The 27,619-nt window shown below is 39.2% G+C and overlaps 1 protein-coding gene across 5 annotated transcripts in view; it reads right to left on the reverse strand.

The window, feature by feature from the left end:
• Nucleotides 1–27,619, reverse strand: part of KIDINS220 (kinase D interacting substrate 220) — a 166,027-nt gene that overhangs the window by 98,801 nt on the left and 39,607 nt on the right. For all 5 annotated transcript variants that reach the window (XM_039528939.1, XM_039528935.1, XM_039528936.1 and 2 more), the window contains 12 exons: nucleotides 25,081–25,179; nucleotides 24,200–24,298; nucleotides 22,755–22,932; nucleotides 21,950–22,114; nucleotides 20,487–20,666; nucleotides 18,518–18,683; nucleotides 17,098–17,249; nucleotides 12,676–12,965; nucleotides 10,104–10,244; nucleotides 9,337–9,580; nucleotides 9,060–9,148; nucleotides 1,092–1,236 (listed from right to left, as the gene is read on the reverse strand). In XM_039528939.1, coding sequence (XP_039384873.1) covers nucleotides 1,092–1,236; nucleotides 9,060–9,148; nucleotides 9,337–9,580; nucleotides 10,104–10,244; nucleotides 12,676–12,965; nucleotides 17,098–17,249; nucleotides 18,518–18,683; nucleotides 20,487–20,666; nucleotides 21,950–22,114; nucleotides 22,755–22,932; nucleotides 24,200–24,298; nucleotides 25,081–25,179 — 1,948 coding nt within the window. The remainder of the gene's footprint in view (nucleotides 1–1,091; nucleotides 1,237–9,059; nucleotides 9,149–9,336; nucleotides 9,581–10,103; nucleotides 10,245–12,675; nucleotides 12,966–17,097; nucleotides 17,250–18,517; nucleotides 18,684–20,486; nucleotides 20,667–21,949; nucleotides 22,115–22,754; nucleotides 22,933–24,199; nucleotides 24,299–25,080; nucleotides 25,180–27,619) is intronic.

Here is a 27,619-nt window from a genome sequence, read left to right on the forward strand (position 1 = left end):
ACTCCCCCGGAATCATATTAGCCTGTTTTGCAGCTGTATCACGTTGATGACTCATATTCAGTTTGTGGTCCTTACAACCCTCAGATCCTTTTCAGCAGTACTACCATCTAGACAGTTATTCCCCATTTTGTAGTTGTGCATTTGATTTTCCCTTTCTAAGTGAAGTACTTTGCACTTGTCTTTATTGAATTTCATCTTCCTGAATTCACACCAATTTTCCAATTCTTCAAGGTCATTTTAAATTTTCAACCTGTCCTCCAAAGTGCTTGCAACCCCATTTGGTGCCATCTACACATTTTATAAGCACTCTCTATTCCATTAACCAAGTCATTAATGAAAATACTGAATAGTACCTAGGACTGACCCCTGCGGGACCTCAGTAGATACACTCTCCCAATTTGATCGCAAACCACTGATAACTACTCTTAACCAGTTGTGCACCCACCTTATAGTAATTTCATCTAGACCATGTTTCCCTAGCTTGCTTATGAGAATACCATGCTTCATGTCAACAGTGTAGTCTAAATGTATCGTACACACGGGAATAAGTTTTCTAATAATTTCAACAGGTTTTTAGCCCTCTGGCTCCCATTAACACTAACGGCCAACAACTAAACCCAGGACATGATTTATTTTAAAAGAAGATTTACAAAATGCTCAGATTACATTTAAATTTCCAAGCGAACATTTAGTTTTGTTCTGGTTTTTGAGATATGAAGCCACTGAATCTCTTTTTGGCAACATCTGGCAGCATTCTAGGAAAGCATCTTACCTTAGAAGTAGGATTTAAAAAAAAAAAAACGAACAAAACAAAACAAAAAAAACCACTTGGAACAAATGCATGAATTTTGCCCTTCATATACATTACTCTTTCAACTACTACCTTTTAAACAGTGCCTCATACTAAGCATTTTGGAGTATCCATAGCTTATTTTAAATTTTTACACAGTTCTTTTCTGTGATTTTTTTTGTACTAATATTACTGAAAGTATGCACCTCAGTGTGTTGCACCATTCCGCAGAGCATACTACAATTCTGACCAATCACCATAACATACTCCTTAGAGTGAACAATGAACACGTCATATTCACCTGTCACAGAAACAATATTGAGTAATCTTCTCATGGTCTGAGGACTGATATCACTGAACCAGTCCTCTGTAACCAGAAGCTTGGTCAGATCAAAAGACATCTGGCGTGTAATAGTCCGCTGCATCTGTCGCCTTCGGTAAGTATCCTGACAAATTTAAAAATAAAATAATGGTTAGTTTCTCCAAACTGTATTTATTATATTGAAAAAAAACCTTCCCGGCCAGGGGTATCCTTTTATGATTTTCTGGCCCAAAAAACTCTGCCAAAGATTGATAATTTGCAAGCAACTTGGAACAGAGATTTAGCTATGGAACTATCTCCAAATCAATGAAATATAATTGTATCTAATGTTAAAAAAAGCAACTATAGACCTGAGACTATGGCTTATTCACCAAAATACACTTTCAAATATATTGGTCCCCAAATAGCTTAATAGTAATGGGCCTCATAAATACCGGCCACTGTTGGAAATGTAATTTCTTTGATGCTACATTAGCTCATGGGTTTTCAGAGTGTCCTTGTACAAGAATTTTCTCATATGAGATGGATCAAAGGAACAGTTTGATACTGATTCTAAGTTGGAGACCATCCCCTTAGGTTTCATTTTTCGATGTATTACTGCTACCTGGTGGTTACCTGGTAACAAGGTGGCATGGTTCCATCATGCAGTTTTGGTCACTAAAAAAATTATACCTGAAAAAATGGAAAAGTTGATCCCCAATTAATACTGATGCCTGCCCTGGTGACATTGCTGACCTCACGGCTAACAAATGACTGGAATTCCGCAGGAAGAGAATGCCTGAAAAATTCCAAGCAATTTCAGCTGATTTTTTAGCAGCCTATGATGAAGTAGACTCTGAAAACAATTTTGTCGCTTCACCTCCCCTCCCTTTTTCCTAATTCTCTTTATTTACTTTGTGTATTGTGATGAATCTGGCATTTTGGTATATTTGTTGTATTTGGAAAAATTAATAAAAAGTTATAAATATGAAAAAACTGATATAGGAGGAAGAAGACAGACAGCAACACAGTACCGTGCTAGTAGTTCATTTTTGCTTTTGTGGTTAAGGAAATAAAAAGTCCCTTTCTTTCTTTGCAAATGGGATAGAAGGACTCTGCTCATGTACGGGGAGCAGTGAAGGGAAGAAGTTACTCACTTCGTGCAGTAACGATTGTTCTTCAAGAGGAGTGTCCCTATGGGTGTTCCACTGTAGATATGCTTGTGTCCCTGGACTGCTGATCGGAGAACTTTGGTAGCAGTGTCCATTAGACCCACACATGTGCTGTCTCTCCTTGTGCCCCGCCACGAGGCTAGCTAGCATACACGGGCTAACTCTTACTTACTTCTCTACCACTGAGTCATAGAGAAAAATTCAGAAGTAGAGGGGAGGAGGGTGGGTTGTGTGGCACCCATAGGCACACACATCTCAAAGAGCCATTGTTACTGCAAAAGATAATAACTACTTATTCTTCGAGTAGTCTCCCTATGGGTGCTCCACTGTAGGTGACTCCCGAACAATATCCCTACTGGAGGGCTGGGAATTCAGAGTCAGATCAGTTGCAGATGACAGTACTGTCACCACTCTACAGATTTCTGAGATAGGGACATTCCTCAAGAAGGCATCAGATGAGGAGATCGACCTCGTGGAGAGTGTGCAAATACTCTCTGGAGGGGTCATGTTGTGAACCTGAAAATAGTGTCTAATGCAGTTTGAGACCCATTTGGAGAGTATCTGGGCTCATATTGCCGAGCTCTTAGATCTTTCTGCAATGGAAAGGAAAAGCTTAGGAGACTTCCTAAAAGCCTTTGTCCTGTCCAGGTAGAAGGCCAGGGCTCTTCTGATATCTAGTGTGTGTATTATAGCCTCCCTGTTGTTGTAGTGAGGCTTAGGTAGAAAACTGGAAGGTGAATCAATTGGTCCGTGTGGAATGGGGAAGTTACCTTAGGGATGAATTTTGGATGTAGCCTAAGCATAACCTTGTCCTGAAAGAATACTGTGTAGGGAGGGTCTGCCATCAGAACCGTTATGTCTCCTATTCTCCTAGCTGAGGTGATTGCTATTAGGAAGGCTGTTTTCACTGACAGGTATGTAAGCTAACATGGGTTCGAAGGGAGGTCTAGTCAGGCCTTTCAACACCAGGCTTAGATCCCATGTAGGGGTAGGATATTGGGGTTGTAAAAAAAGCCAACTCAAGCAATCATTTAGTGGTTGGTTATGATAGCACTGAGTATTCTTTTACTTGACGATGGAAGGCTGCTATAGCTGCTAGGTGGATCCAGAGAGAACTGAGATAATACCAATCTTTTTAGACTCAGTACATAATCTAAGATCTTTGGAAGAGTTGCGGATGTCATGGAGATTTGTTGGAAAGTACACCAAATCTGGAACCTGGACCATTTTTGCAGGTAAGTATGATGTGGCGAGGACCTTCGACTGTGTAGCAATACCTCTTGTACTTCCTGCAAGCAGGAGCTTTCTATGCACTTGAACCATGAAGGAGCCATGCCTTGAGGTGAACAATCCCCAGGTTTGGATGTAGAGTGCATCCTTCATTCTGCAACAGGAGGTATGGAGTGGAGTGGAAAGGAAAGAGATCTGTGGGCACATCAGACTCGGGGTAAGGGTACCGAGTCTGTGTTGGCCAAGTGGGAGCAATCAGTATGATGTGTGCTTCTTCTCTTTTTATTTTTAACCCGACTTTCAACAGTAAGGGAAATGGAGGAAAGGTGCAGAGAAGGTCTCTGTCCAGGGAAGGAGAGCATTGCCCAGGGAGCGTTGCCCCATCCCTGATCAGGAGCAGTAACGTGGACATTTCTTGTTCAGGTCAGTGGCAAACAGGTCTGTGGTCAGTGTCCCCCACTGCCTGAATAGGTCATGGAGTACTGCTGGGTTTATCTCCCATTCGTGGTCGTGTGGGAACTTGCGACTGACACTGTCCACTATCAAGTTTTGTGTGCCCGGAAGGTAAGCTGCGGCTAGCATAACATCCTGGGAGAAGCACCAGTTTCATAGTTTTATTGCTTCTGCATAGAGGGAGGGTGATCTGGCTCCCCTTTTTTGGTTTATGTAATACATACATGCTATATTGTCTGTTAAGACTCACATGTGTGATCCTTTGATCGGCGGGAGGAAATGGACACAGGCATTCCTGACCGCCCTGAGCTTGAGGAGGATGTGAAGGGATATCTCCATGGATGACCACTTGCCTTGGGTTGTGAGGTCGTTTAGATGTGTGCCCCATCCTATGAAGTATGTGTCAGTATTGAGAAACAATGTCTGGGGGTGGAGTAAGAGCATTATGGCCTGCAACAAGTCAAGGTCGAAGCCTATGAATTTCAGGTGTTGTACTGAAGTGAGGGCTGATTTCTGGGCCCAGCTCTGAACAAGTCTATTGTGGATTTGGTGACTCAGCAAGCTTCTTGAAAGGATAGGGCTGTGAGGAGACAATTGTCCAGGTAGAGATAAATCATGATTCCTTGGAAGCATAGGTACACGGCCACTACTGAGAGGACAATACGTTCAGAGCTGATGGCCCAAAGGGGAGTACGCTGTACTGATAGTGGTCTTGTCCCAGGGTAAATCTAAGCAACCATCTGTGGGATGGTAGGATTACAATATGGAAGTAGGCATCCTGAAGGTCAAAGGCCAAAAATCAGTATCCCGGTTCCAAATGCTGGAATAATCATAGCTAGAGTGAACTTTTTTAATTTTTGAACTTTGCTAAACTTGTTGAGTGCTCTGAGATCTAGCATGGGTCTCCAAACGCCCTCCCTCTTGAGTATTAGGAAATAAGAAGAGTAAAAACCTTTGCCTCATAGATGTTGAGGTGCTGGTTCTATGGCTCCTAACTGGAGAAGACAATCTCTCTCTCGTTGTAGTAAACTCTCGTGAGGGGGTCGCTGAAGAGGGATAGAGAAGGGTTTTACAGAGGGGTGAGGAAGGTAAAGTGGATGGAATATGCATTATGAAAGATTTCCAGGATCCATCAGTCCAATGTTATCCATTCCCAAGTGCTGCGGAACATTCTAAGATGGTAGCCAAATGGGTAGGAAGAGTTGGTCAGCTGTAGCAGTTGGGGGGAGTGGACCGTTGATGCCTCGACCAATACACCAAAATCAGCGTTTGGAGGTGGATGGTTGCGACATGAAAGACAATGGGCCAGATGGTTTACGCCTGGGTAACAGATTTTTCTCTGAGGTTCATAACAGCACTGAGTCATGTATTGGGAGGTGTGTGGTTTGTGTTGGGACTGCAGACTGAATTATTTCTTTTCTCTGGGCGTGTAGATCCCTAACGAGTAGACAGTAGCCATAGAATATTTAATGGTATGAAGAGAGGTGTCCGTCTTCTCCGCGAAGAGCCTGGTGCCTTGAAAGAGAACGTCTTTGACAGTCAACTATAGCTATTTAGGGAAGCCTGAAAGATGCAACTATGGCACAGTCGCATAAACACTACCGTGGAGATGAACTGGGTCAGGGTCGGCTGCACTGAAGGCAGACTTTAGTGCTGTTTTGGCTACTAGATCTCCCTCCTGGATGACAGCTTTGAACTGGTCAAGCTGTGACTCAGGAAGCTAATCAATAAAGTTGCTAAGTTTCCAGTAGTTGACAGTCACATTTTGCCATTAAAGCTTGATAATTATTGATTCGGAACTGTACTGTGGCCAAGGAATAGGCTTTCATCCCAAAGAGGTCCAAGCATTTCCAATCCCATTCATAGGGATGCACCTCATTTGGTGTTGACAATCCTAAAAGTTTAACGCATAGACAACGACGGAGTTGTGGGGAAGCTGGGAGAAGAGGAATTCCGTCTCCCCACCCAGGCATAATATATATATATATTTTTTTTTTAATCAGCCCACTTACAAATAGACGTCACCGATGCTGCGATCTGCCGTATGGTTTTTGAGGGGTCCAGGAGAACCTCATTAATGGGAAGGGCTATTTTAGAGGATGAGGAGGAGTGTAATACATCAAGTTTGTGATGGGTGTCCTTAACTTTCTCCAAGGGAATCTGCAGTGTATCTGCAACTCTCTTTGCCAAGTCCTAGAAAAGTTAGAAGACTTCAGCTAAGGACACTGATGGAGGCATGATGGCCTCATCTGGGGAGGAGGAAGATATGTTGGCCCTCCGAGTCACCTCTTCCTCAGTGCCACCCTCCTGTTCCTCCACAATCTTCTCTAGAGGTTCCCAGGTTCTGGATGCCATGGCCAAGGAGGCATGTGTCAGGGGTTCACGGGCAAAACTGGAAGCCCGAGAAACATGGGGGTGATATGTAGGCCAAGGATCCCAGTATGGCCAATGGGCCACAGGAATAAAGCCGGGTGGTGATACCCATGGTTGGTGTGCCAATGTGATGGTGGGGTTGTCTGAGGGTATGGCTCAGGAGGCCTCTTGGTAGAGGGCACCATAGGGAGCATGAAAGGAATAGTGGGAAACAGCCTCCTCTGGCTCGCTGTCTGAGTCTGCACTGTAGAGGGGAGATGAGTGGAGAAGACTTGGTGCTGAGGTCCCAGTGTCAAGAAGAGGAGATTCCAGTACATCAGATACCTGGAGCTCTCTTGAGTGATGGAATTCTGGCTTTGCTGATCAACCCAGTGCCACTGGTGGTACCAATGGAGTCAGGAATCTTGCCTGCACTGAACGCCCCGGTGCTGGATGGGGCATTGATGACAGCGCTAATGGTACAGCATGTTGTTACTGGAGTGCTAGCTCCTATCTTTCTTCGTTGACTCGGTGCCTATGCCCATCGGGTCTTTAGGAGTGTCAATGGTACCTGCCACTACATATCTTCATGAGCCGATGGTACCAAGCATGCTGGAGATTTTTTAAGGTTGACTCGGGGCTCAAGCTGCGAACTTCCCACTCTCTTTTTTGATGATTTACAAAAGGGGTCTGATGCTGATTTCTTAGACTCGCAGTCCTTGGATGTTGAGGGCTGTGGGGAAGGCTCACGTCTGCCAGGTGAATCTCAGCACAGGCCTGAGGTGAGACTGGAGGGCTGCTTCCATGAAGATGATCTTTTGTCTCAACATCCTGTCCTTTCAAGACCTGGGTCTGAGTTGCTGGCAGAGACCACACTTCTGTGGATGTGGCCTTCCCCAAAGTAGTGTATGCACCAGGATTGCTTGTCTGCTACAGGGATGGCCACTTTGCAGAAGAGGCACTTCTTGAACCCTGGTGAACCAGGCATACCCTGTTGTGGGAAGGATCCCCAACAAAAAAAAAGGGGGGGGGGGGAATAAAGTCTTGTTTCTTTTGTTTTTGTTCGGGAAGAAAAAAAGAGAGAGAGGAAAAAAACTAGAACTAAGACTGGGGAGACTAATTACAGAAATGTTAAAGCAACAAATGGTCGCAAACAGACTGCTAATCTCTAGCCAGGGGCAGCTGAAAAGGAACTGAGGATGGGTAGCCTCATGGCGTGGCACAAGGAGAAACAGCACATGTGCGGTCCTAATGGACACTGATACCGAAGTTCTCCAATAAGCAATGCAGGGACACAAGCACTCCTACAGTGGTGCATCCATAGGGACACTATTCGAAGAAGAACCAGTTTTACATGAGCTGTTTATTTTTACTACTGGATGTACAGATTATAACCTTATTTCTCCTTGTCCAGAAGTGCGGAGACTACAGAGAAGCTCTGCACAGAACAAGTAGAGAAGTCAAAGCTGTGCATCCACATTGTTCCAGGCTACTCCACTTGCTGGAGTCCTGCCCCTGAAGCACCAACCAGTGACCATGTAAGGTCAGGCTACAAAAAGGGATCTACAAAATCAAATATGGATCTAGGTCTGAGTTACTTAAAAATTATTACCATTTTTCTTGTGGCTCATCCTAGCATTTGAGATTACCTTGAGGCACTCCAGCTAACAGCCTCTAGATTTAAGTTAGAGCTGCCGATTAAATCGCAGTTATCTCAAACAATTAACTCAAAGAAATTAATCACAATTAATTGCAGTTTTAATCACACTGTTAAACAATAGAATACCAATTGAAATTTATTAAATATTTTGGATGCTTTTCTACATTTTCATATATATTGTATTCTGCATTGTCACTGAAATAAGTGTATATTATTTTTTATTACAAATATTTGAACTGTAAAAATGATAAACAAAAGAAATAGTATTTGTCAATTCACCTCATACAAGTACTGTAGTCCAATCTTCATGAAAGTGCAACTTACAAATGTCGATTTTTTTTTTTTTTTGTTAACGCATCTGGCACGTAAATATCTTGCGATGCCGACTACAACAGTGCCATGCGAACGCCTGTTCTCACTTTCAGGTGACATTGTAAACAAAAAGTGGGCAGCATTATCTCCTACAAATGTAAACAAACTTGTTTGTCTTAGCGATTGGCTGAACAAGAAGGACGACTTTCAGGCTCTGAAGTTTTAGATTGTTTTATTTTTTAATGCTTTTTTTTTTTTAAACCTAATTCTACATTTGTAGGGTCTACTTTCATGATAGAGATTGCAGTACAGTACTTCTATTAGGTGAATTGAAAAATACTATCTCGTGTTTTTTTACAGTGCAAATACTTGTAATCAAAAATAAAGTGAGCACTGGCACACTTTGCATTCTGTGTTGTAACTGAAATCAACATATTTGAAAACGTAGAAAACATCTGAAAATATTTAAATAAATGGTATTCTATTATTAACAGAGCAATTAATTTTTTTAATTGCTTGACAGCCCTAATTTAAATGTTTGTGGAATAGCTGTCCCCATGATTGGATAGACTCTGAAATGTGCTTCTCAGTTGCTCTGCCCAAGTCTGAGTTTGCAGACCTTCAAGTCAGGCTTTTTATTAATGGATGATTTTTGTTGATTTCAAGGAGAGGGTTTGATGTGCCTTTGAAGGTGATGTTGTGATAAAACTGTTCTCGAATTACCATCATTAAATAAAAAATAAATACATATTATAAATATCTCTTCTTTTATGCTACTATCTTTCTCACCCGTCTATTAAGAGCAGTTTTGCTGCCAAGTTTGGTCATCTCTCCAAGGCTATTCTGAGAAACTCTTCTGTCAACTTCTTCATGTATTCCTAAAGAATGACATTTTCCCCATTAAAAAACATTTCACTCTTCCATTTCATCTGCTTATTCCAACTGTAAAATGTATAAAATTACCAAATATTCGCAAAAGATGTTATTAAAAAAGCTAAAGATTAATGGTTTCAAGATTACTTATTACAAGATTACTTGCTATAGTCTCCTTGCAATATAAACGTACCTGAAGTATCTGTATATGGAATATCTCCATTGGTAGTTGAAGCTACCATCAGCTTTTTTGCACTACTGAGCCCACGACTATTAAGAAAAACAGGCAAATGGACTATATTTCTCATGTAATCATGTCCATTTATGTTTGAATCACGTAACACACTATTGAGGTTCTGGTTAATTGCCTTTATAATAATATGTGGGTCACTTGCAAAAATGGCAATAAATGGGCCTTTTGAAAACAGGACTCGTACCTGCAATTAAAAAAAAAGGTAGATTGTAAATTGTTTTTTTTACTGTGTGCCATTAAACATTCTTGCAGTCAAAATTTTATATTTATTTTGTTCTGATGAGTTGAATAGAAAAACTATATGGAACACAACATATTTTTTCTACTACATATACTGTCAGAAGTCATCATATTAAATAGTACCATGAAAATAATATGCTTGATATACCACAAAAATTAATAGCAAATTTTTAACTCCTGAAAACTTTTCAGATAAAATAGCCTTTTAATTTATATACATTTTAGTTGAGAAGTTTGAAAAAACTTTTCAACCAAAAAAACTCAACTCAAGATGACACTAATTCATAGTGCCTTAGATCTCAAAGCACTTCACTATCATTAAAGAGTTATTCTCAGGACTTCCGGGAGCAGAACTTTGGCTGGTGTAAACAATTGCAGGTTCTACTGAAGCTAGGACAATTTACATAAGCTGAGGATCTGTTCCCTGGGAGGTAGGCAAAAATCATCTCTGCAAAACAACAACTCACTGTGTCAAGCATCTGTAGAACTTTGTCTTGTTCACAAGCATCCAATCCATCAATAATTACGACAAGTCTTGTCTGATTCTGAGTGAAGCTATCAATAGTTTTTGCCATTTTAGCCATCAGTTCCACTTCACACTTCAGAACCTACAAAAGTTTAAAAAAAAAAAAAAAAGAACTTTTCAATATTAAAAGAAAGAATAGAAGCTATATTGTGGAAATATGAAGAGAACTTTTTAGAAATTGGGGCAAAGGCTTTCTAAGCGCAATATTAGTTTTAATGAAGTTTTATATTTTTTTTAAATGTCATTCCCTTTAAAAATGATCTATCCCAACCATATTTTAATATTATTAACTAATACTTTTAATTACTGAAAAGGGAAAAGAAAAATACAATGCAATTTAAAAAGAAATCAGTTAAATATCTGTTTTTTCATAGTTATTTATTTTAATCAGGATTTTTTTCTTCCTTAAACAGAGTTTAAGAGGGCTGTTCTGAAAGGATGCATATTTTTAGTTTTTGTAGTTTTGGTCTGGTCACAGACGGTCATAAGTTAATATCACCTTAGGTTCATTTAACAGTGATAAATTAATACACATTTACAGTAACTCACCATTTCAAGAGTGAGTCAAAAGAGTTCAAAACAGCTATAGCTTCTTCTGTCTCCAGTGAAATTGCATAAAATGTACGCTAAATAATTCTTCTAAGATTTTCCTTATCTGTGTTCCTGTTTGAATGTCTTTTGTAGCTTTGTGTAGAAACCTTAAACGCTTCACAATAAATATTGTAAGTAATTTTTGTAGTGTTTTCTTAAAGTTTAAGTGGGAATGGACTGCGGGACAAAAGGATGCAAGTGCAGTTCCTGATGGAAATGATTTTCTTCATAAATAGCTGTGCATGAAACATTCTCCACTGTAAGATAAATATGATGGAACAGTGTAGCTCCTAATGGAGATTTAATCTGACAGACAAGATCTCATGAGAACCCAGCCCCAAGCAAACAACTTTTGGTACAGAGCACATAAGTTTTGAGCAAGGAATAGTAAGACAGTCATGAACAAATTTTAGACAGAGCCTAATTTCAAAGACTTCTTAAATATTTAAGAGACACTAAACAAAAACTATACAAAAATTCAAAGGGTATAAAAATATAACCCCCTGAGAAATTTCACATTGATTTTCCTCTTTGAAAAAGTGGCCAAACAGGAATTTAAGCCCCATTTTAATCCTATTTTAGAAAGCAACCATAACTATGGAGTCCACATCAGGCTTCTCTATAAACAGTAGCAGCACCAGTAAATGCTATCACTTTTGCTACCAAGTTTTTAACTGGCTCTTAAAGTCTTAAGTCACTCTCTCATTTGCTTCATTCTTTTCTTAACCAAAGACGCTATGGATGGCAAAGGACTGACAATGCTCAAAGTTATGCATGTGTAATTTATTCTTTATTGACTTTGCGGTAAAGTTTCTATGATTATATTGAATCTTAACAGTATTTGAAGCAATTGCTTTTATCACATTACCGCAGGTCTTATGATGGGGTGCCTGACTCACATACGCCCTGAGCAGGAGCCAGGAGGGGCCAATTAATATCACATGTTGCACCTGGCAGGGAATCATGGATTGATACGCCCTAGTGGCAGAAGAAGCCCAGCTGGGGGAGGAGCCAGGATAGGAGTATAACGCCAGGAAGTGAGAGCAGGAAGGGGCTTCCAGGAGGAGGTCTGCAGTCACTCCCCAGAGAGAAAGAAAGTTGGCCAGAAATAAAAAGGAGACCCAGGAGGAGAGTGTGCCTGAAAAGGGGAAGTCTGGCAAGAGGTTGAGATGGGTGAAGCAGCCACAGGGAGCAGAGGAATGTCCAGTGGTAAACCCAGAGAAAGCCAAGGAGATGGAGAGGTGGAGTAGTAAGGGGCCCGGGAAACAGAAACAGGGTGCAAATCTGAGCAGACCTAGATTGCTAATCATAGGGTTCCTGAACTGGAACCTGGAGTAGTGGATGGACCCATGTCCCCCTATTAGTCACTGGGAAAGTGGTGCAGGACCTGGAGACATGAAACGGAAGACGTTCTGAGGCAGCATCCAGACAGCTTGTCTGGCAGGACTTCGTTACCCTGGAGCGGGGGGACACTATACAGTGACATGACTGGAGTGCCAACTCAAAAACAGAGCACCCTGAGGCCCAAGAGAAAGAGGGGCCACGGTGCAAACAACCAATGAAGGGTGTGCCAGAAGACGCGAGATCTAATCCCCAGACCCAACCACAATGAGGAGCATCCTCTGGTGAGTGGGAACCCTTTACAAGGTCATTTAGATAATTTATTGGCTAAAGTGTTGTTTTTCTAAACAAAGTAAAATTGTAAACTGAAAATATGTTTAGCCAATCAAGTAATTCTTGATTGAATAGACAGATCATATGCACTGAATACAATTTTCAGTAGGAGAGCAATGTTCATTTATTTGAAAACTTGTTCTAATGTTTGTGAGGTTTGGTTTGATCAGATGGATGACATCCTATTGTAAGAGGATCATTGTACTCCTTTGTATTAATGAATGATGATTCATAATATCAATGCTTACCTTCATGAACCCTTCACTTTTCAGTTTGTGGAGCTTGGAAGCAGCATTATGAAGACGTTTTCTCTGGGAATTTAAGACTGAGTCCAACACTCGCCACCATGTACGACAGTTCAAGATAAACGCCAAACCAACAACACATGCAACTGATATCAGAATAGCATTCACCGTCATGTTCTTTGGATCTACATTAAAGATGACCAGCAGTGTGATCCCAGCAATAATGCAACCAAGTATGAAAAGGAAGATAACAAAAGATGGGAGACAGCAGGTTTTCTTCCATTTCTTTTTACCTATAAAACATAAAATAGTCATTGGATGTTGCATGCATCTCTAAATTTTCTATCCAATTTAATATGAAAATGCTCAAGTTTGTAAACTCTGTATATGATTATAACTGTCTAAAAATGGTGGGCTAAGTTTGGCCAAATTCTTGCAAAGAGGATGTTGGGGTACCAATCCAGTCTTTAGTTTCTCTTGTCGAAGAGACCCATCCCGGACGTGGGTGGTCTTTGCTGTGAAAGAGGCTGATAGTTTCTCACAGTGACAAGTCCCGGGCTCTTGTGTGAAGTGGAGGCAGTCTGTGTTCATGAGTTCTGCAAAATCTGACAACACTGCCTCTATGGCAGAGGAGAAATAGGATCGCTGCAGGATAGGTTTATAAAAATTTCTTGTTCTGAAGTCTGTTTCAGTCACCTGATTTACACTATCCATACACAAACTCTTCCTTTCACTTCTTTTATTTTCATAGGAGTAGGGCGGAAAAAACTATTCTGGTTTTCATTAAGATTTAATCTCAACAGTTTATTATGATTATTTATTAAGCACTGGCAACTGTTTGCTCAAAGCCTGCAGAGTGAGTGAAAGTGAATATATACATAAATATTATTGGATTAAATTTTCCAAACCCTGCCTTCCCTTTTGAGGGATCAGTTTGCAAAATTTTCATGTGCGCCAACAAATTAGATTACTAACTACCTGGTTTTAAGCTCAAAACTGACAGAAATTCAACTACTAATATAAAAAGAAGTCTCTGAAGCCACAATCTTGATTTTTTAATCCATGCCCTTCTGCCTAGTGAAAAAGAGTCAAGAATATCTAGGACCTTCTACTAACAGATGATTCCTCCTGTGAAGAAGGAAACCTTCCACTTGGAGTAAGATGATCAAGAAGCCAGCAAAAATGTCTCCAACTTCATTTGACAAGTGCTAGTATCCTAGATCCCTGTCAGTAAGGGGAGGGACATGGAACAGAAAAAATAATTGTTTTTATGGATGGATTATTCTTTTGTCCATGGACAAGTGACGTAATATCTGCTTTCCTGCTGATTCTCCTAATTGCATTTAACACCAATTACATACTCCTGTCTGATGTCTGAGAGCTTGTAGGGATGAAATGAAATTCCTTCTCCTTTCTCTCCGACCAAACCCAGTGAGAAACAATGAGCAATTATTCCTTCAATCTACAGATCCCTCACCTGTTTCTCAAGGCTCAATCCTCTCCCCATCATATTCAGTACCTATATGAAGCCACTGTGTAAAGTGGAATAAACAGCATGGCTAGAGTGATGGCAGTATAGAGATTACAGCCACATCTCTATCATCAGTGAAATGGCATCACCTACCAGCTTCCTCAATGCCTGGCCAAATGCAGCAGGTGCAGCTAGGTGAAGACCAGTTGGCTGAAGCTGAACTTAGGCAAGATGGAGGAAATGCTTGTGTGAATTGAGAAGTGCTTTGAAGAACTCATCTTCCTCACATAATCCCATTCTGTTAAGAACGTCTTCCCTTTGACTGTTAAGTCAGTCAGCAGCCGTGGAGTGCTTTTTAACCCCTCACTGCTACTGGAAGTGCAAACATCTACGGATGAAAAGAATCCACCCTTTTCCATTTGTGGCTAGCCAGAAAATTCTGCCCCACTCCTGTCACAATCAGAGTTGGTAACAGTGATAGAGTTGGAAGACAATAACGAGAAGGGTCATGCAGGGATCAGTTGTGGGTCCAGTTCTGTTCAATATCTTCATCGGTGATTTAGATAATGGCACAGAGCGCACACTTATAAAGTTTGCGGATGATACCAAGCTGAGAGAGGTTGCAAGTGCTTTGAGGATAGGATAAAAATTCAAAAAAAGATCTGGACAAACTGGAAAAATGGTCTGAAGTAAATAAGATTAAATTCAATAAGGACAAATGCAAAGTACTCCATTTACAAAGGAACAATCAGTCACAAACATATAAAATGGGAAATGACTGCCTAGGAAGGAGTACTGCGAAAGGGATCTGGAGGTCACAGTGGCTCACAAGCTAAATACAAGTCAACACTAACAGTGTTGCAAAAAAAAAAAAATCACTCTGGGATATTGTGACATTATCTGATTAAAATCTTGTACAAAGGTTGTCAAGTGAGGTGTCTATGAAAAGGTTATGATTTGCTTGTTATGATTCTGCTATCTGTATGCATGTATCATTTTTGTATTTGAAGTTATAAGTATTGGCTCTATACTTGGATTTCAAATGTTTGCTCCTGGGGTAATGCCCAGCACATCTTGGAAGGACTATTTGAATTAAGTGGCTCATCAAGAAACACTTGGCTGACAATGGACCATGGTAGACAACCATCTACACTAAGTGGACTGTCATGTAAACGTGCTATCTGGAATGTATGTAATGGCTTCCTGCAATGACGTAAGGAAACCGGGCATGAACATGTGGCTTGCCCATGTGACTCCAAACTCCATCTTGTTGCTGTAAATTTCCACAGTAAGAACAATGGGATGCCCTCCACATGGCAAAACCTGTAAAAGGCCCTGGGGAAACACCTCCACTTTGTCTTCAATCCTGCTTCTTTACCTCTGAAGGAACTTTGCTACAAACAGAAGCTCTGAACAAAGGACTGAATGACCCATCCAAACCATGGATGTACTCCAGAGACTTGATTTAAGCCAGCAGTTTATTCCATCACTGCTACAAGCCTGAATCAAGAAATTTCCCATTACTGTATGTGATTGATTCCTTTAATCAATTTTAACTCTCACCTTCCTTTCTTTTTATGAATAAACCTTCAGATTTTAGATACTAAAGGATTTGCATCAGCGTGATTTTGGGTAAGATCTAAGTTATATATTGACCTGTGTGGCTGGTCCTTTGGGATCAGAAGAACCTATTACTTGATGAGACTGATTGTAAAGAACCACATCTCTGAATCCAGTGTTTCTGGTGGTGATATAAGAACTGGAATGCCTGAGAAAACTGCCTTTATGTTTTCTCGTTGGCCAGTGTGGTGAAACAGTTTACTTTTGTGGCTGGTTTGGTATATCTTATAAAAGAATAACCACCAGTTTTGGGTTGTGTTTGCCCTATATCTCAGCAGTTCATCCTGAATTTGGCATCCTCAGTTGTGACCCACTAAGGCATGGTTACAAATGTATTAGCAGGAGTGTTGTAAGCAAGATAAGTAGTAATTCTTCCACTCTAGTCCGTGCTCATTAGGCTTCAAATGGAGTACTGTGTCCAGTTCTGGGTGCCATATTTCAGGAAAGATGTGGACTAATTGGAGGAAATCCAGAGAAGAGCAATAATAATGATTAAAAGTCTAGAAACATGACCTATGAGGGAAGATTGAAAAAATTGGCTGTGTTTACTCTGGAAAAGAGAAGACTGAGCCCTGGTCTACAGTACAGTGTTAGGTCGAATTTAGCCATGTTAGGTCGATTTTATAATGAACGCGTCTACACGAGCAACCCCATTCTGTTGATCTAAAGGGCTCTTAAAATTGACTTCTGTACTCCTCCTCAGTGAGGGGAGTAGCCCTAAAATCAACCTTGCTGGGTCGAATTTGGGGTAGTGTGGATGCAAATCGACGTTATTGGCCTCCGGGAGCTATCCCAGAGTGCTCCAATGTGACCACTCTGGACATCACTTTCAACTCTGATGCACTAGCCAGGTACACAGGAAAAGCCCCAGGAAATTTTGAATTTCATTTCCTGTTTGGTCAGCATGGCAAGCTCACTGGCCTGGAGCAGTGAACTGCGGCCACTGGGAGCTGCAATCGGCCGAACCTGTGGACACGGCAGGTACACAAACTGGCCCAGCCCGCCAGGGGCTTTTCCTGCAGAAGCGGAGGAACAAGTTTGGGAACCACTGTTCTACATACACATATATATTTTTATGAAAAATTCTCAACTATGCTCAAGAATACCTTTTGCTTTCAGCTAATTGTTTTTTATAATCTTTCTACATAAAAAATTATGGCTTTGCAGCTTATTTTTCCAAGGTGAATGGAAAGGGTACAATTAAAGCAGTAGTCTATCTTCTACATACCAAAAACTTAGTTTAGACATAAACAATGTACTGATGTGAAAAAACAGAACACTTTACAACTGCAGTGAAATGGAAAAATCAGAAAAGTCATTTGAGTAATAAATACCTTGTGTATCTTCTGTCTTGAACACTCGAAAAAGTCTTGTTGCTAAGAAACCAAACTCCCTTTCACATGCATCAGAAAGGGTAGCAATCATCTCAGCCATTGACGTTTCACCACCTACACTGGACAGTCTATTGTAATCAGTAAATAGAAATCTGAAGAAAGACAAAAAAAAAACACGTATCTTGTATGTAGAAGTCCTTTTTGGCTAGTGGAAATAAAACCTTTCTATTCCCCTACAGCTGAAGGGTACCCTTTCAAATGTGGCAGAAGGAACATTTAAATAAGAGTTTCTTTAATTAAGAGTCTTTATACCACTGCTCTTATAGCAATTTAGCCTCTTTCCCCTGCCTCCTTCTCCCCCATTTTCAAAACTTCCCTTTGCCTCCATCCCTGTCTTATTTTAGCATTTGATTTACTGAAATATATGTCTCTCAGTATCTCAGAGTGCAAATATAAAAGACAAAACTTTAATGATCACAATCCACAAAAACCAAAGACTAATCCAACAATAACATTATGCAGGATGCTCTCATATGTATCCAGGATGAAAAATAAAAAAAACAAGACAATACAATACCAGTATTTCAGCAGTTTCATGGTCAATCAAAAGGCATGGGAGTAAATAAGTTTCTAATTGATATACACATGATTAGACTGCAGTAGTAACCAAAGATAGAAAAATGCATAACTAATGAACAACAAAGGATCCATATCAGCCTTTCTGATGTAAATATATTGAAAAGTATATAAATAATTTTAAGAATTACATGGTCATGCTGCGATTACTTGAAACTTTACTAGACTTAATGTATACATGCACTTGTGATAGGGCAGCTATTTTATGTTGAGATTTACTAACCTACGTGAGGAAAAGGAAGAATAAAACTAAATCATAACTTCAAACTATAACATTACAATTTTAATCTAAATTTTATTTCTATTAGTTAAATTGGCATGTACAAATAGAGATGTAGCATAAAGTAATTTTCTTAGCTTCTTAGTAAAGCATAAGGGAGTCTACCAGGAATCATAAAAGTTAGGATTAATATTTGGTATCATTCTAGAAATACAAATACATACTATTCATTTGAATGTGATAATCATTACAAATATACATACAATCCTTAAAATATTGTAAGAATAAGCTTAATGAACCTGTTGCATATTTCAAGTGATTTTAATATGAATAAATCTTGCATGGTTATCTTGGTAACCAATATTATTGTCTGCAAACTACCTTGATCAACTATTACTCTTTTTTTCCCTTACTAGAACATAAAGAGTTATTTGAAGGAGAATAAACTACACATACTTAAACCTGCTGGATTCCTATTTCCCTGTACTGTTTATAGATTGATGATAATGTGAAACTGAATTATGTAGGAAAGAGAAAGAAAAGTACATATGAAATAACTCTAACCTGACAGGTAAAGCTTTAGTGGTTTGCTCTGGTAATTCTGGTGGGTTCACAAACATCAGTTTGAGAAGCAGCTCCAAGTACCCCATATGTCTTGCCAACCTTGTACTTAATACCCAGGCCCAGTTCCAGCTTTCTCCTTCTCTTCGGCCACCAAAGTAAATCACAGCTGTAATAAAATACTTTCTTAACATCTCAATATAAAAAAAAGTCATGGAAGTCTGAACAGATAAGACCTTAATACTTATCAAAACTTGCAGAACTAATGAAGCCAAGTGGCTTCATTGTAGTACTTGGAATTGTCATGAAGAAGAAAGAATTAGCCTCTACTCCCAGCTAGTTACACATTAGTGGCCTGAACTAAGTGTTGTGGAAGCAGTTAGCTCAAGCCACAGAAGTATAATGGCCTTGTTACACCCAACACTTCACCAAATGAAAAAAAAGCATTTTTGGGTTCTAAAGTTGGCCCTATCCAGTCTTTTTTTTTTTAATCACAAGAATAGCAGCTGCAATATAACTCTCATGACTGAGATGGGATTTTAAAGCAAGGAAAAGGTGGCTCTGAGAGCACTGTCAGATATGCAAAGGGATCTGTACATACCCAGAGTATCAAACTCAGAGCTTAGAAAGAAAGCTAATGAGAAACTGCTTCTCATATTTTATTATGGAAATGCTAGTCATGACTCCATAGATAAGTAAACACTCTAAGTTAAAACAAACCAAAAATGGGTCCCTCAAGACATTTAGCACTCAAACCATTCTTTGCCTTAATAATGGACAGTTACTAAAACAGACACTTTAAACTAGTTAAAAATCATTGAAATCTTGTGCATTGAAATGTTTGAAGAAATCAGATTGCAATAACGCTATGCTACTAACAGTTGTATCTCTTATGGCTATAGATTAAAACAAGTCCAGGCCAGTAGCTCAGGTAATTTATATGGGGCAATCATGACATCTGTGGTAACTCAACCAATCACCATCATTCCTCTCCAGTTAATGTGCATGCTGCAATTCAATTAACTGATATGAGTTAGTAGAGTGAAAGTGAATGTATGTCATGACTTCTCATTCATAGATTACTTATGCCAAATATCACTGGACTGGCCCCAACTATTACTGCTCTTAGAAGTTCTGTGGCTTCATGCTAGCAAAAATTAAGAGTCAGATTCAACAGTATACTCTGGCTGCTTTGTGCTGTTTCACAGATGCAACATTAACTCAGTCCTATAGTGATAGCAAGCAATAAGCATACAATTATGGTTAAGGCATATTAATGTCTGGTATCAAATTAATTTAAAACAAATTTTTAAAAAATAATTATTTTTAATCCTCCCTGCCCCTATCATGGCATCAAGATAAAACAGAGTTACGGGTATTCTGGGGACTTAAAATGGGTGTTTCTGCACTTTAACACATATGGGCATCTTTTCAGTTTAATTTAGCTCTGAATTTTCTGGATTTGCAATGCCAGTTTTGGTAACAATTACATTTTATATGATATCTTATCGTTGATATATATATATTTTAACTCCATCTTAATATATTTTTCCAACAGTTTTTAAATATTTCTGCAATTTTTAATCACACCCTCTTAATCATTTGAAGTATTACATGTTCATTTTTAAAAACTGAGCCCTACTCTTAAAACCTTGCTATTGCATGAATATTAAGCACTTCTGTTAAAAATATTCAGTTCCAGAACTGAAGTGATATAAAATTAAAATATAGGAGTTGAGTCAATGAATTTTTACTTAACAGCTATTGTTCTAATCCATATTAATGAAGTCAAATGCATTATTTTGCTGTTCTTACTAAGTTTATTCTCCAGTGTTTATTTTCATTGTTTTTAATAATAAACAATCTGGTTTTTGTATTTTTTTCAGAAGTACAGCATTTGCTTATGAATAAATACTGAACTCTAAAAATAGATAGAACTAGTATGTTGTATATGAAGTGAAAACAGACTTACTAAAGCATATGTATAGAACTGCTAATAAGCTCAGTGCCACAGCTATTCCGAGCATTGTGTCCACTGTGAAAGCAAGCAATAAACCCAGCCCTCCACACAGCAAGAGTGTAAGGAATACAATAAGCCAAGAGAACTGGAACAGAGGTTCAATCTGCTGTCCTGCAAAAGTTTTCATTTCATCTAGAATAGAAAAAGCATACAGAAAAGTCAACCTTAGTTGTATATTTTTATGACACAAAAAAATAAATTCCTGCAAACCAATCAAGGAAATTGTGTTAGACCCCTGATAATAACCATCACAGTATGAAAGTCATTATGTTATGTATTTATTTCTGGTTTTCAGTTTAAGTTCATACAAATGAGAATTCCAGCAACACATATTTAGTATCCATGCAGTGAGAGGTAAAAAAATGGTGGCATCAATTAAAAATGACTGAGGAATAGCTAACAAAGACTGAGAACAAATGAAAGTTCTCCAAATAGAAAAGTTAACTTACGGTAGATATTAGCGCCAATAACGTACATTACTTTTATTTATGATGGGAAGGATAAGGTGGAGTGAATGGATATATTCACTCAAGTAATAATTATTTAAGTTATTCAAACCATAAAAAATTGTAAGCAGAAATGAGTGTTTGAGTGACTGGGAATTAGGATGATAAATTAAATTGAAGAGATAATTTTAATACATCTTAGAAGTAAGATAATACTTTAACTTTTATGAATTAGATGGAACATCTCAAATATTTACAGAGTCAACCTGGAAATCTCATTGAGCAGCAATAAATAAGAGATTACATGCATTACAAAGAGGACAGAGAATACATGGAAAATGTTTAAATGGTATTCAATGAGTTAATGGTGATTTTCTCTTCAAATATTGCAGTCAGCCTGATTATGCTGGTCCAGAAAATGACAAGGCAAATTACTAGAATCAGAGAACACTTACATAAGAGAATTAAAATATCAGAATTTAGTTTCGAAAGATAACTAGAAGATGGGTGATACACATAAAAAAAAGCAAATAATATCACAAAGAAACAGCCATCAGTATTCACCCTTTCCTATAATACAAAGATAAACTTAAAATTGAAAGTAAAATTCCAAACTAAGAAAATGAAATACTTTCAAAGCAACAGAATTACCATGTGGGGGGATTCACTGCTGCAGGAAGCCTTGCAGACTAATAGGTTAGCAAGATTTAAAAACTGGTTAGATATTGTATAAAATGTACACATTTACGGCAGCACTAGCAAAATTAAAGGTTATCAATCCTCATGTTTTATATTTTCCCTGATTGATGGGTGCAATATGGAGGGGGAGAGTTTTGGAGAAGAGTTATATATTATCGAACCAGAGATAGGATACTGGACTAGATGGTCTACCTCAGTGTAGAAATGCCTGTGTGATATTTTATAGACTATGTATCTAAACATACAAAAAAGCTAAAAATCAAATGTTACCTTCCAGTTTTTTGAGCAAAAAAGACTTCCCACTTCCCCATTGGGCATACAGCCCTACACAGATAGGTGGCTGCATGGTTGGCTCACTGAGAATATCAGCCAAGGCACTGCTATAGAGATCATAGCCCAGCATGTCTCCATCAGTTTCAGTAGGAGACAAATGCCCTGTAATGTAAATATAATACATTATTTTTTTCATATGCTATATTTCACACAATTACTTGAAATCATGACAACTTTACTTGTATAATAAATAATTCAATGGAAAAACAAAATCATCGTTTCTGTATATATATTCCTGCTCAACTGGATTTCAGCCATAAGTTTATAAACAGTAATATAGCTGTCAAAACTATTAAGATTTAGTATGCAAGGACTCAAACAATATCCCACAGTTGCAGCAAGTTAAAGCAAATGAATTCCTCTCAAAAACAAGAACTAAATATAGACAAAACCAAATGCAAGGGAGTCATTGTCAACACATCTCACATTAGTTTCCTGTTCAGAAACAAATGACAAAAGCTTAATTCTAACTCTATTAGGGCTCTGGAAGAATGGATTTTCCTACTATATTCCTGTCAAGCTCTAATTTTCTTTTCAGATCACCACCTTTCCCCACATTACAACTACACATTTCTAAACTACACTCAATTTTCATCACACAATGGGATAAACAGAAACATGGCCTTAGAAGATTCTTCTAATGCACCTAGTTATTTAATCCTTTAAATCCTAGTAGGAGCTCTATTCCCTTCAAAAGCAGATATTAATACTTAGGGAAAAGACAAATAATGCTCACACTTACTGGCACCAAATATCTGAGTTAAAATACTTTTTTGGTGGTTACAGTCAATGTTATAAGGTGTCTCTCCTGCTTTGTTGGGTCTATAAAGCAGTCTGCCATCTTTTGGATTTCTTAAAAGCAATTCTGCAAGTTTACGGCTTCGTCCACGAATGGCAATATGAAGTGGAGTATCTCCTTTCTGTAATTAAATCAAGTGAAAAACTCTAGTAATAGCAATGGGTTAATTTTGAAAAAAGTGAGATTCTGAATGCAATAAATGTTTCAGAATATTAGTGTGGAAACAAAATATATTTTAAAGAAATTTTAATGACATAAACCCCTCCCTGGTACACACTCCCTAATGTAACATTGAAGAAATTCACCAAAAAGTTAACATGTAGGCAAAGGAGAAGGATAATAATAGTAAAAATACATTATAAAAAGTTCAGCTATCTTAAGTAGTCTTTCTCCATATTTTAAGACCCGTGAAACCAAAGGTTGCTATTAACATCAATCTTCTAGTAACTTCAGACACTTAAATACCAGTTATACTATTTTCTGCTGTATAAAACTGTGTCACACTGACAGCTTTAACTAGGAAAGCATTTTCAAGGTCTTAAAGTTTCCCAGAACAACAAATCAATACCACATTAATTTTGTTATTCATTATGATTTACCTCCCAAAAATGTGTTCAGTGCTTTACAGATGTAAAATAAAACAAGCTTCTCTCTCCAAAAAGCTTGCAATGTAAATGGACAACATACAGAGTAAGATGAAGACAGGAGTGGAAGGAAGAAGAAAATAGCAAGAAGAAATACACAGAACAGGTTGACTCACTTTTTAATTATTTTTAGAGTATTAATCAAAACTAAATATGAGTGACAAACAATAACATCAATCTAAACAGAGAGAAAGGAGACAGATTTTGCCACATTATTTTGTCCATCTCATCACTGTTGGTCCTCAGGTTAATTAAGTTGTGTTATGATTCTTTGGGCTTATTTTGAAATTGCTTGCCCAGACTTGCACTCCTGGCAGAATCAATCAATTAGCACTTGCCTGTTTTAGACTGTTTTATTGCATTTGTGAAATTCCTTTTTATGCATGAAAGTAAAATTTAACTTCTTCTGGTACTGTATATCACTGAACACAATACAAATTAACACTTTAAAAGTATGAATCTTAATGGACAGAACCTATATATGTTTTATTTTCTAGTGTTCTTATCAAGTATAATCAGCTCAATTTACACATAATGTGACAGCTTGAGGAAATGTGTATATCATCTTATGAATTGCATTTTGTCTTGTGAATTCCATTTATGACTAGAGTTGCCAGGTGTCTGGTTTTCCCAAAAGACAGGGCTCTATCTGGCTGCAAAAAACACTCATGATTCACTACCAAATTTGTGTACAAAACTAACTTGACTAGACAGTCTATAAATAAGTTACCAAATATTCTCTACCTTGTCAATAGCAGAAACCTTAGCTCCTTTATCCAGCAGAAGCTCTACTATATCAATATTTCTCATCTTGGTTGCTTTTATAAGAGGCGTTTCTCCATCCTAAAAGTAAAAATTAGACGTAAACATATAAAAACCTTCATACAACATCATTCCTTTTGACCAACCATAATTAGGAATATTTTAACAAACTGAATTCTTTACTTTTAAGAGAGGACACTTTTATAATTCTAGAAGCATCACTACATAAAAAATAGTGCTTCCCAACTTTTCCCTCAAAAATGCACTTACTCTTCAAGAACATAGTAAACTGATCAAAGGCATTCATCATAAGCAATGTAAATGCCTTTCTACAGACACTTCATTACACAGTCCAAAGCCAGTTGCTTTCATAAACAGTCTAAAAGAGAGGGGGGGAATTCCAATAATATGGCTACCAAAGCATTTGGGAAAAAGGTTAAATCATTGATATGTATAGTATCCTCTCTTTTCAATTCCTGTCCATGCAATCACTGACTGTAAGAGCTCAAGTTTATTAGCATAGTCTCTCCTTCTCCCTCACCACATACACTGCCATTCACTTTACCTCAGCAACACCAGCATCACCAACAAGAGTCTCTCAGTTTCCCTACTGAATGGCTCTTACTGAGCAGTGATTGGTTCCTACCAGAAAAAGGCATGGCTATAGAGGGTACAGAGCACTGATTATATAGCACAGAGATATAAAACTGAAATTAACCAGTATTGTAAGAGTGAACTGTCCACATTGCGAACAAAATTGGAATTTGGTGTTATAGTTTCAATCCATGCAGGAGGAAAACAAAAAAGAAGAGTCTTAGAATAATAAACACACCGTATCTGTGGTTACAATCCCAGTCACTTACCTTTGTACACATTTCAGTATCAGGATTGCATTGCAAGATATCCCTCACCATTGTCGCATTTCCTTTTTCAACAGCCCAATATAAAGCAGTTTTGCTATCCTACAAAAATAAACGACATTTTGGATTTACACAGCACTTTTCATCCAGCAGCATCCATTTTGTAGACCTTAGGGGATAATCACTATTTAAAGTCACACAGAAAAATTATATCACAGTTCAATAAAGGCAGAGGACACGATCACATCCAACTAAAACTTCAAGTGGATTTTGGGTAAGCAGAACCTAATTCCTTACACCAGAATTTGGCTAGAAAATAGGGGATAAGTGCTAGGGCACTGCTTCCGTAATCAGGGGCGGCTCTAGGCACCAGCAAAACAAGCTGGTGCCTAGGGCGGCCAAATCTAGGGGGCGGCAGGCTGGGCCGGCGGGGGGGGATCGCGGCCCGCGCTGCTTGAGCCTGCGCGTGTCGCCTGCGGGAGGTCCACCGGCCGACCGACGGGACGGCCGCACGCAGCGGCATGACGGCGAGGCGCGCGTCGGCCGGCCGGCTGCTCCCAGCATGGCACAGGCAGCATCAAGCGCGCCGCGAGATCGGGATCCGCACAGCCCGCCGGGCAGCGCCGGGCCACGCAGCAGCACGACACTCTGCAGCGTCATGTCTCGGAGCATGCCGGCTCGGCCGCGCTCTGCCCGGCGGCGCGCGCCGCCGCGCGACTGGAGGGGGGGCGGCCCGGGCCGCCCCCGCCGTGTCCGCGGAAATGTACTACGTATAGAAAAAAATCAACACCACTTCTTGCAGATTGCTAGGTTTTCTCAGATAGGTTTTACAATACAAGTACAGAAATGGCCCAAATCTTCTTCACTTGCAAGATCAGAGGTCTTTGTACTGAGTTTTTAGATAACTATGAAAAATAAATTGTGAATATGTAGTCAGCCAAGAGCTAATGAACAAGTCCAACCCTTCGCCCAGGACTGGCTTGCTGGAAGCAGTAGGGTAGGAACAAATGGGGAATTCTCACACACTATGTAACATTAATGGGGGAAGAAAGGAAGTCTTCAGAGAGATGAGCATACAAGGCAATCTGATTGGATGATTCATCTCTATGAGTGAGGACCACCCAAGATGTAGTGCATAGGGCAAGGATAGGAACAATGTTTGCCAAGGCAACAAAGCCTTCAGGCCATCCTAATTTGGTGGCCAGACACCTTGGTGACTGTATAAGCAGGTCTAGGACATGGGTTTGACTTTTTGTCCCACCCTATGTATTTTTCCCCCCCACCCACTCTTAAGTTCAAGGAAAGGCACTGGTGTGGAACTATCTGTTGGGCTTGCAACTAGTTCATGAATTGGGAGCCAGGGAAGAGACATGAAGGCTTGCAGTACAGAGATCCGTTATGTCATTTGCCACTGTACACATGTGGTATATTTCTAGTTGCAGATATTTTTGGATTGGCATGGTGTCCAGCCAACTGGTCCTGTTTCTCCTGGAATTCCTCTCCTATTGATGGTTCATAGATCCAATCACAAAAGTAGCTCCATGCCTGAAGAGCAGCTCCTTTTCCTTCTCCCTCTCACAAGAGCCTCTAGTAGCAGAAGCTACTCTTTCTTTTACAGGGCTCCAAGCTCTTTCTTTGCATGTACAGAAGAAAGTAGAAGTTATAGCCAGCACGAAGGACCAGAAGAAAATGCTTCACAGTCTACAGTACTGGAAACATTAGTGTAAGATACTGGCTCTGGTGATCAGTTTAGTGCCTGACTATGTTGTGCTTAGGCAGGACCAAAGGGTCCCAGATTTATGATCAAGGAAGAATAGAAGGTCTCACCACTAGAGAGTTAGCTTATAAGTACTCAGCCATTTTTTTCAGTGTGCTGGCAGACCACTGAGAAGTTTGGCCTATTTGCATGGCCTGGCGTTTAAATATTTAGCCAAAAAAATACAGTAGTTGTTAATATTTAGATTTAAAACTTGGTCTACAAGCCATACAATTTCTCCAAGCAGAGCTTGGGGAAAAAATCCACTTGTTTACTCACCAAGGGCAAACAGGATGGCAATGGTCATCAACTTTTGCAGAATCAAAAGATTAATTTTCTAGCTCTTTTGCCTGAGAAGATAACCTGATAACCCTTCAAAAACTAACCACGTATGAATCAGTGTAGTATTGTCTAAGTCTGCCAACAGACTACTGAAGTATCTCTGCTGTTCATTACAATTTTAGCAAGCTACAATACAATGAAAAATGATCTGGCTTTAGTCTGTTTTCACCAGCAGTAGTTTATGACCAGAGAATCAGGTCAGCTTTGTCCCACTGTTGCTTGGAAAAGCTCTGACCTACACCAGAAACTATTCAGTGAGGAAGCCCTAAAAGAGAGACTTGGGGAAGGAGGTCAAGCAGTGGTGACCCAGTCTTCCCTCTTCAATGTAGCAGCCAAGCAACTACAAGAAAGTTTTCCTTTTCCATTCCAGAAGCCTGAGGACATTGAAGGGCTCCAAATTTATCAGACATGTAGTAGACAAAAGCTGATATGACAAAGATGGAC

The sequence above is a fragment of the Mauremys reevesii genome, linkage group 3, assembly GCF_016161935.1.
Source record: "Mauremys reevesii isolate NIE-2019 linkage group 3, ASM1616193v1, whole genome shotgun sequence".
NCBI lineage: Eukaryota > Metazoa > Chordata > Testudines > Geoemydidae > Mauremys > Mauremys reevesii.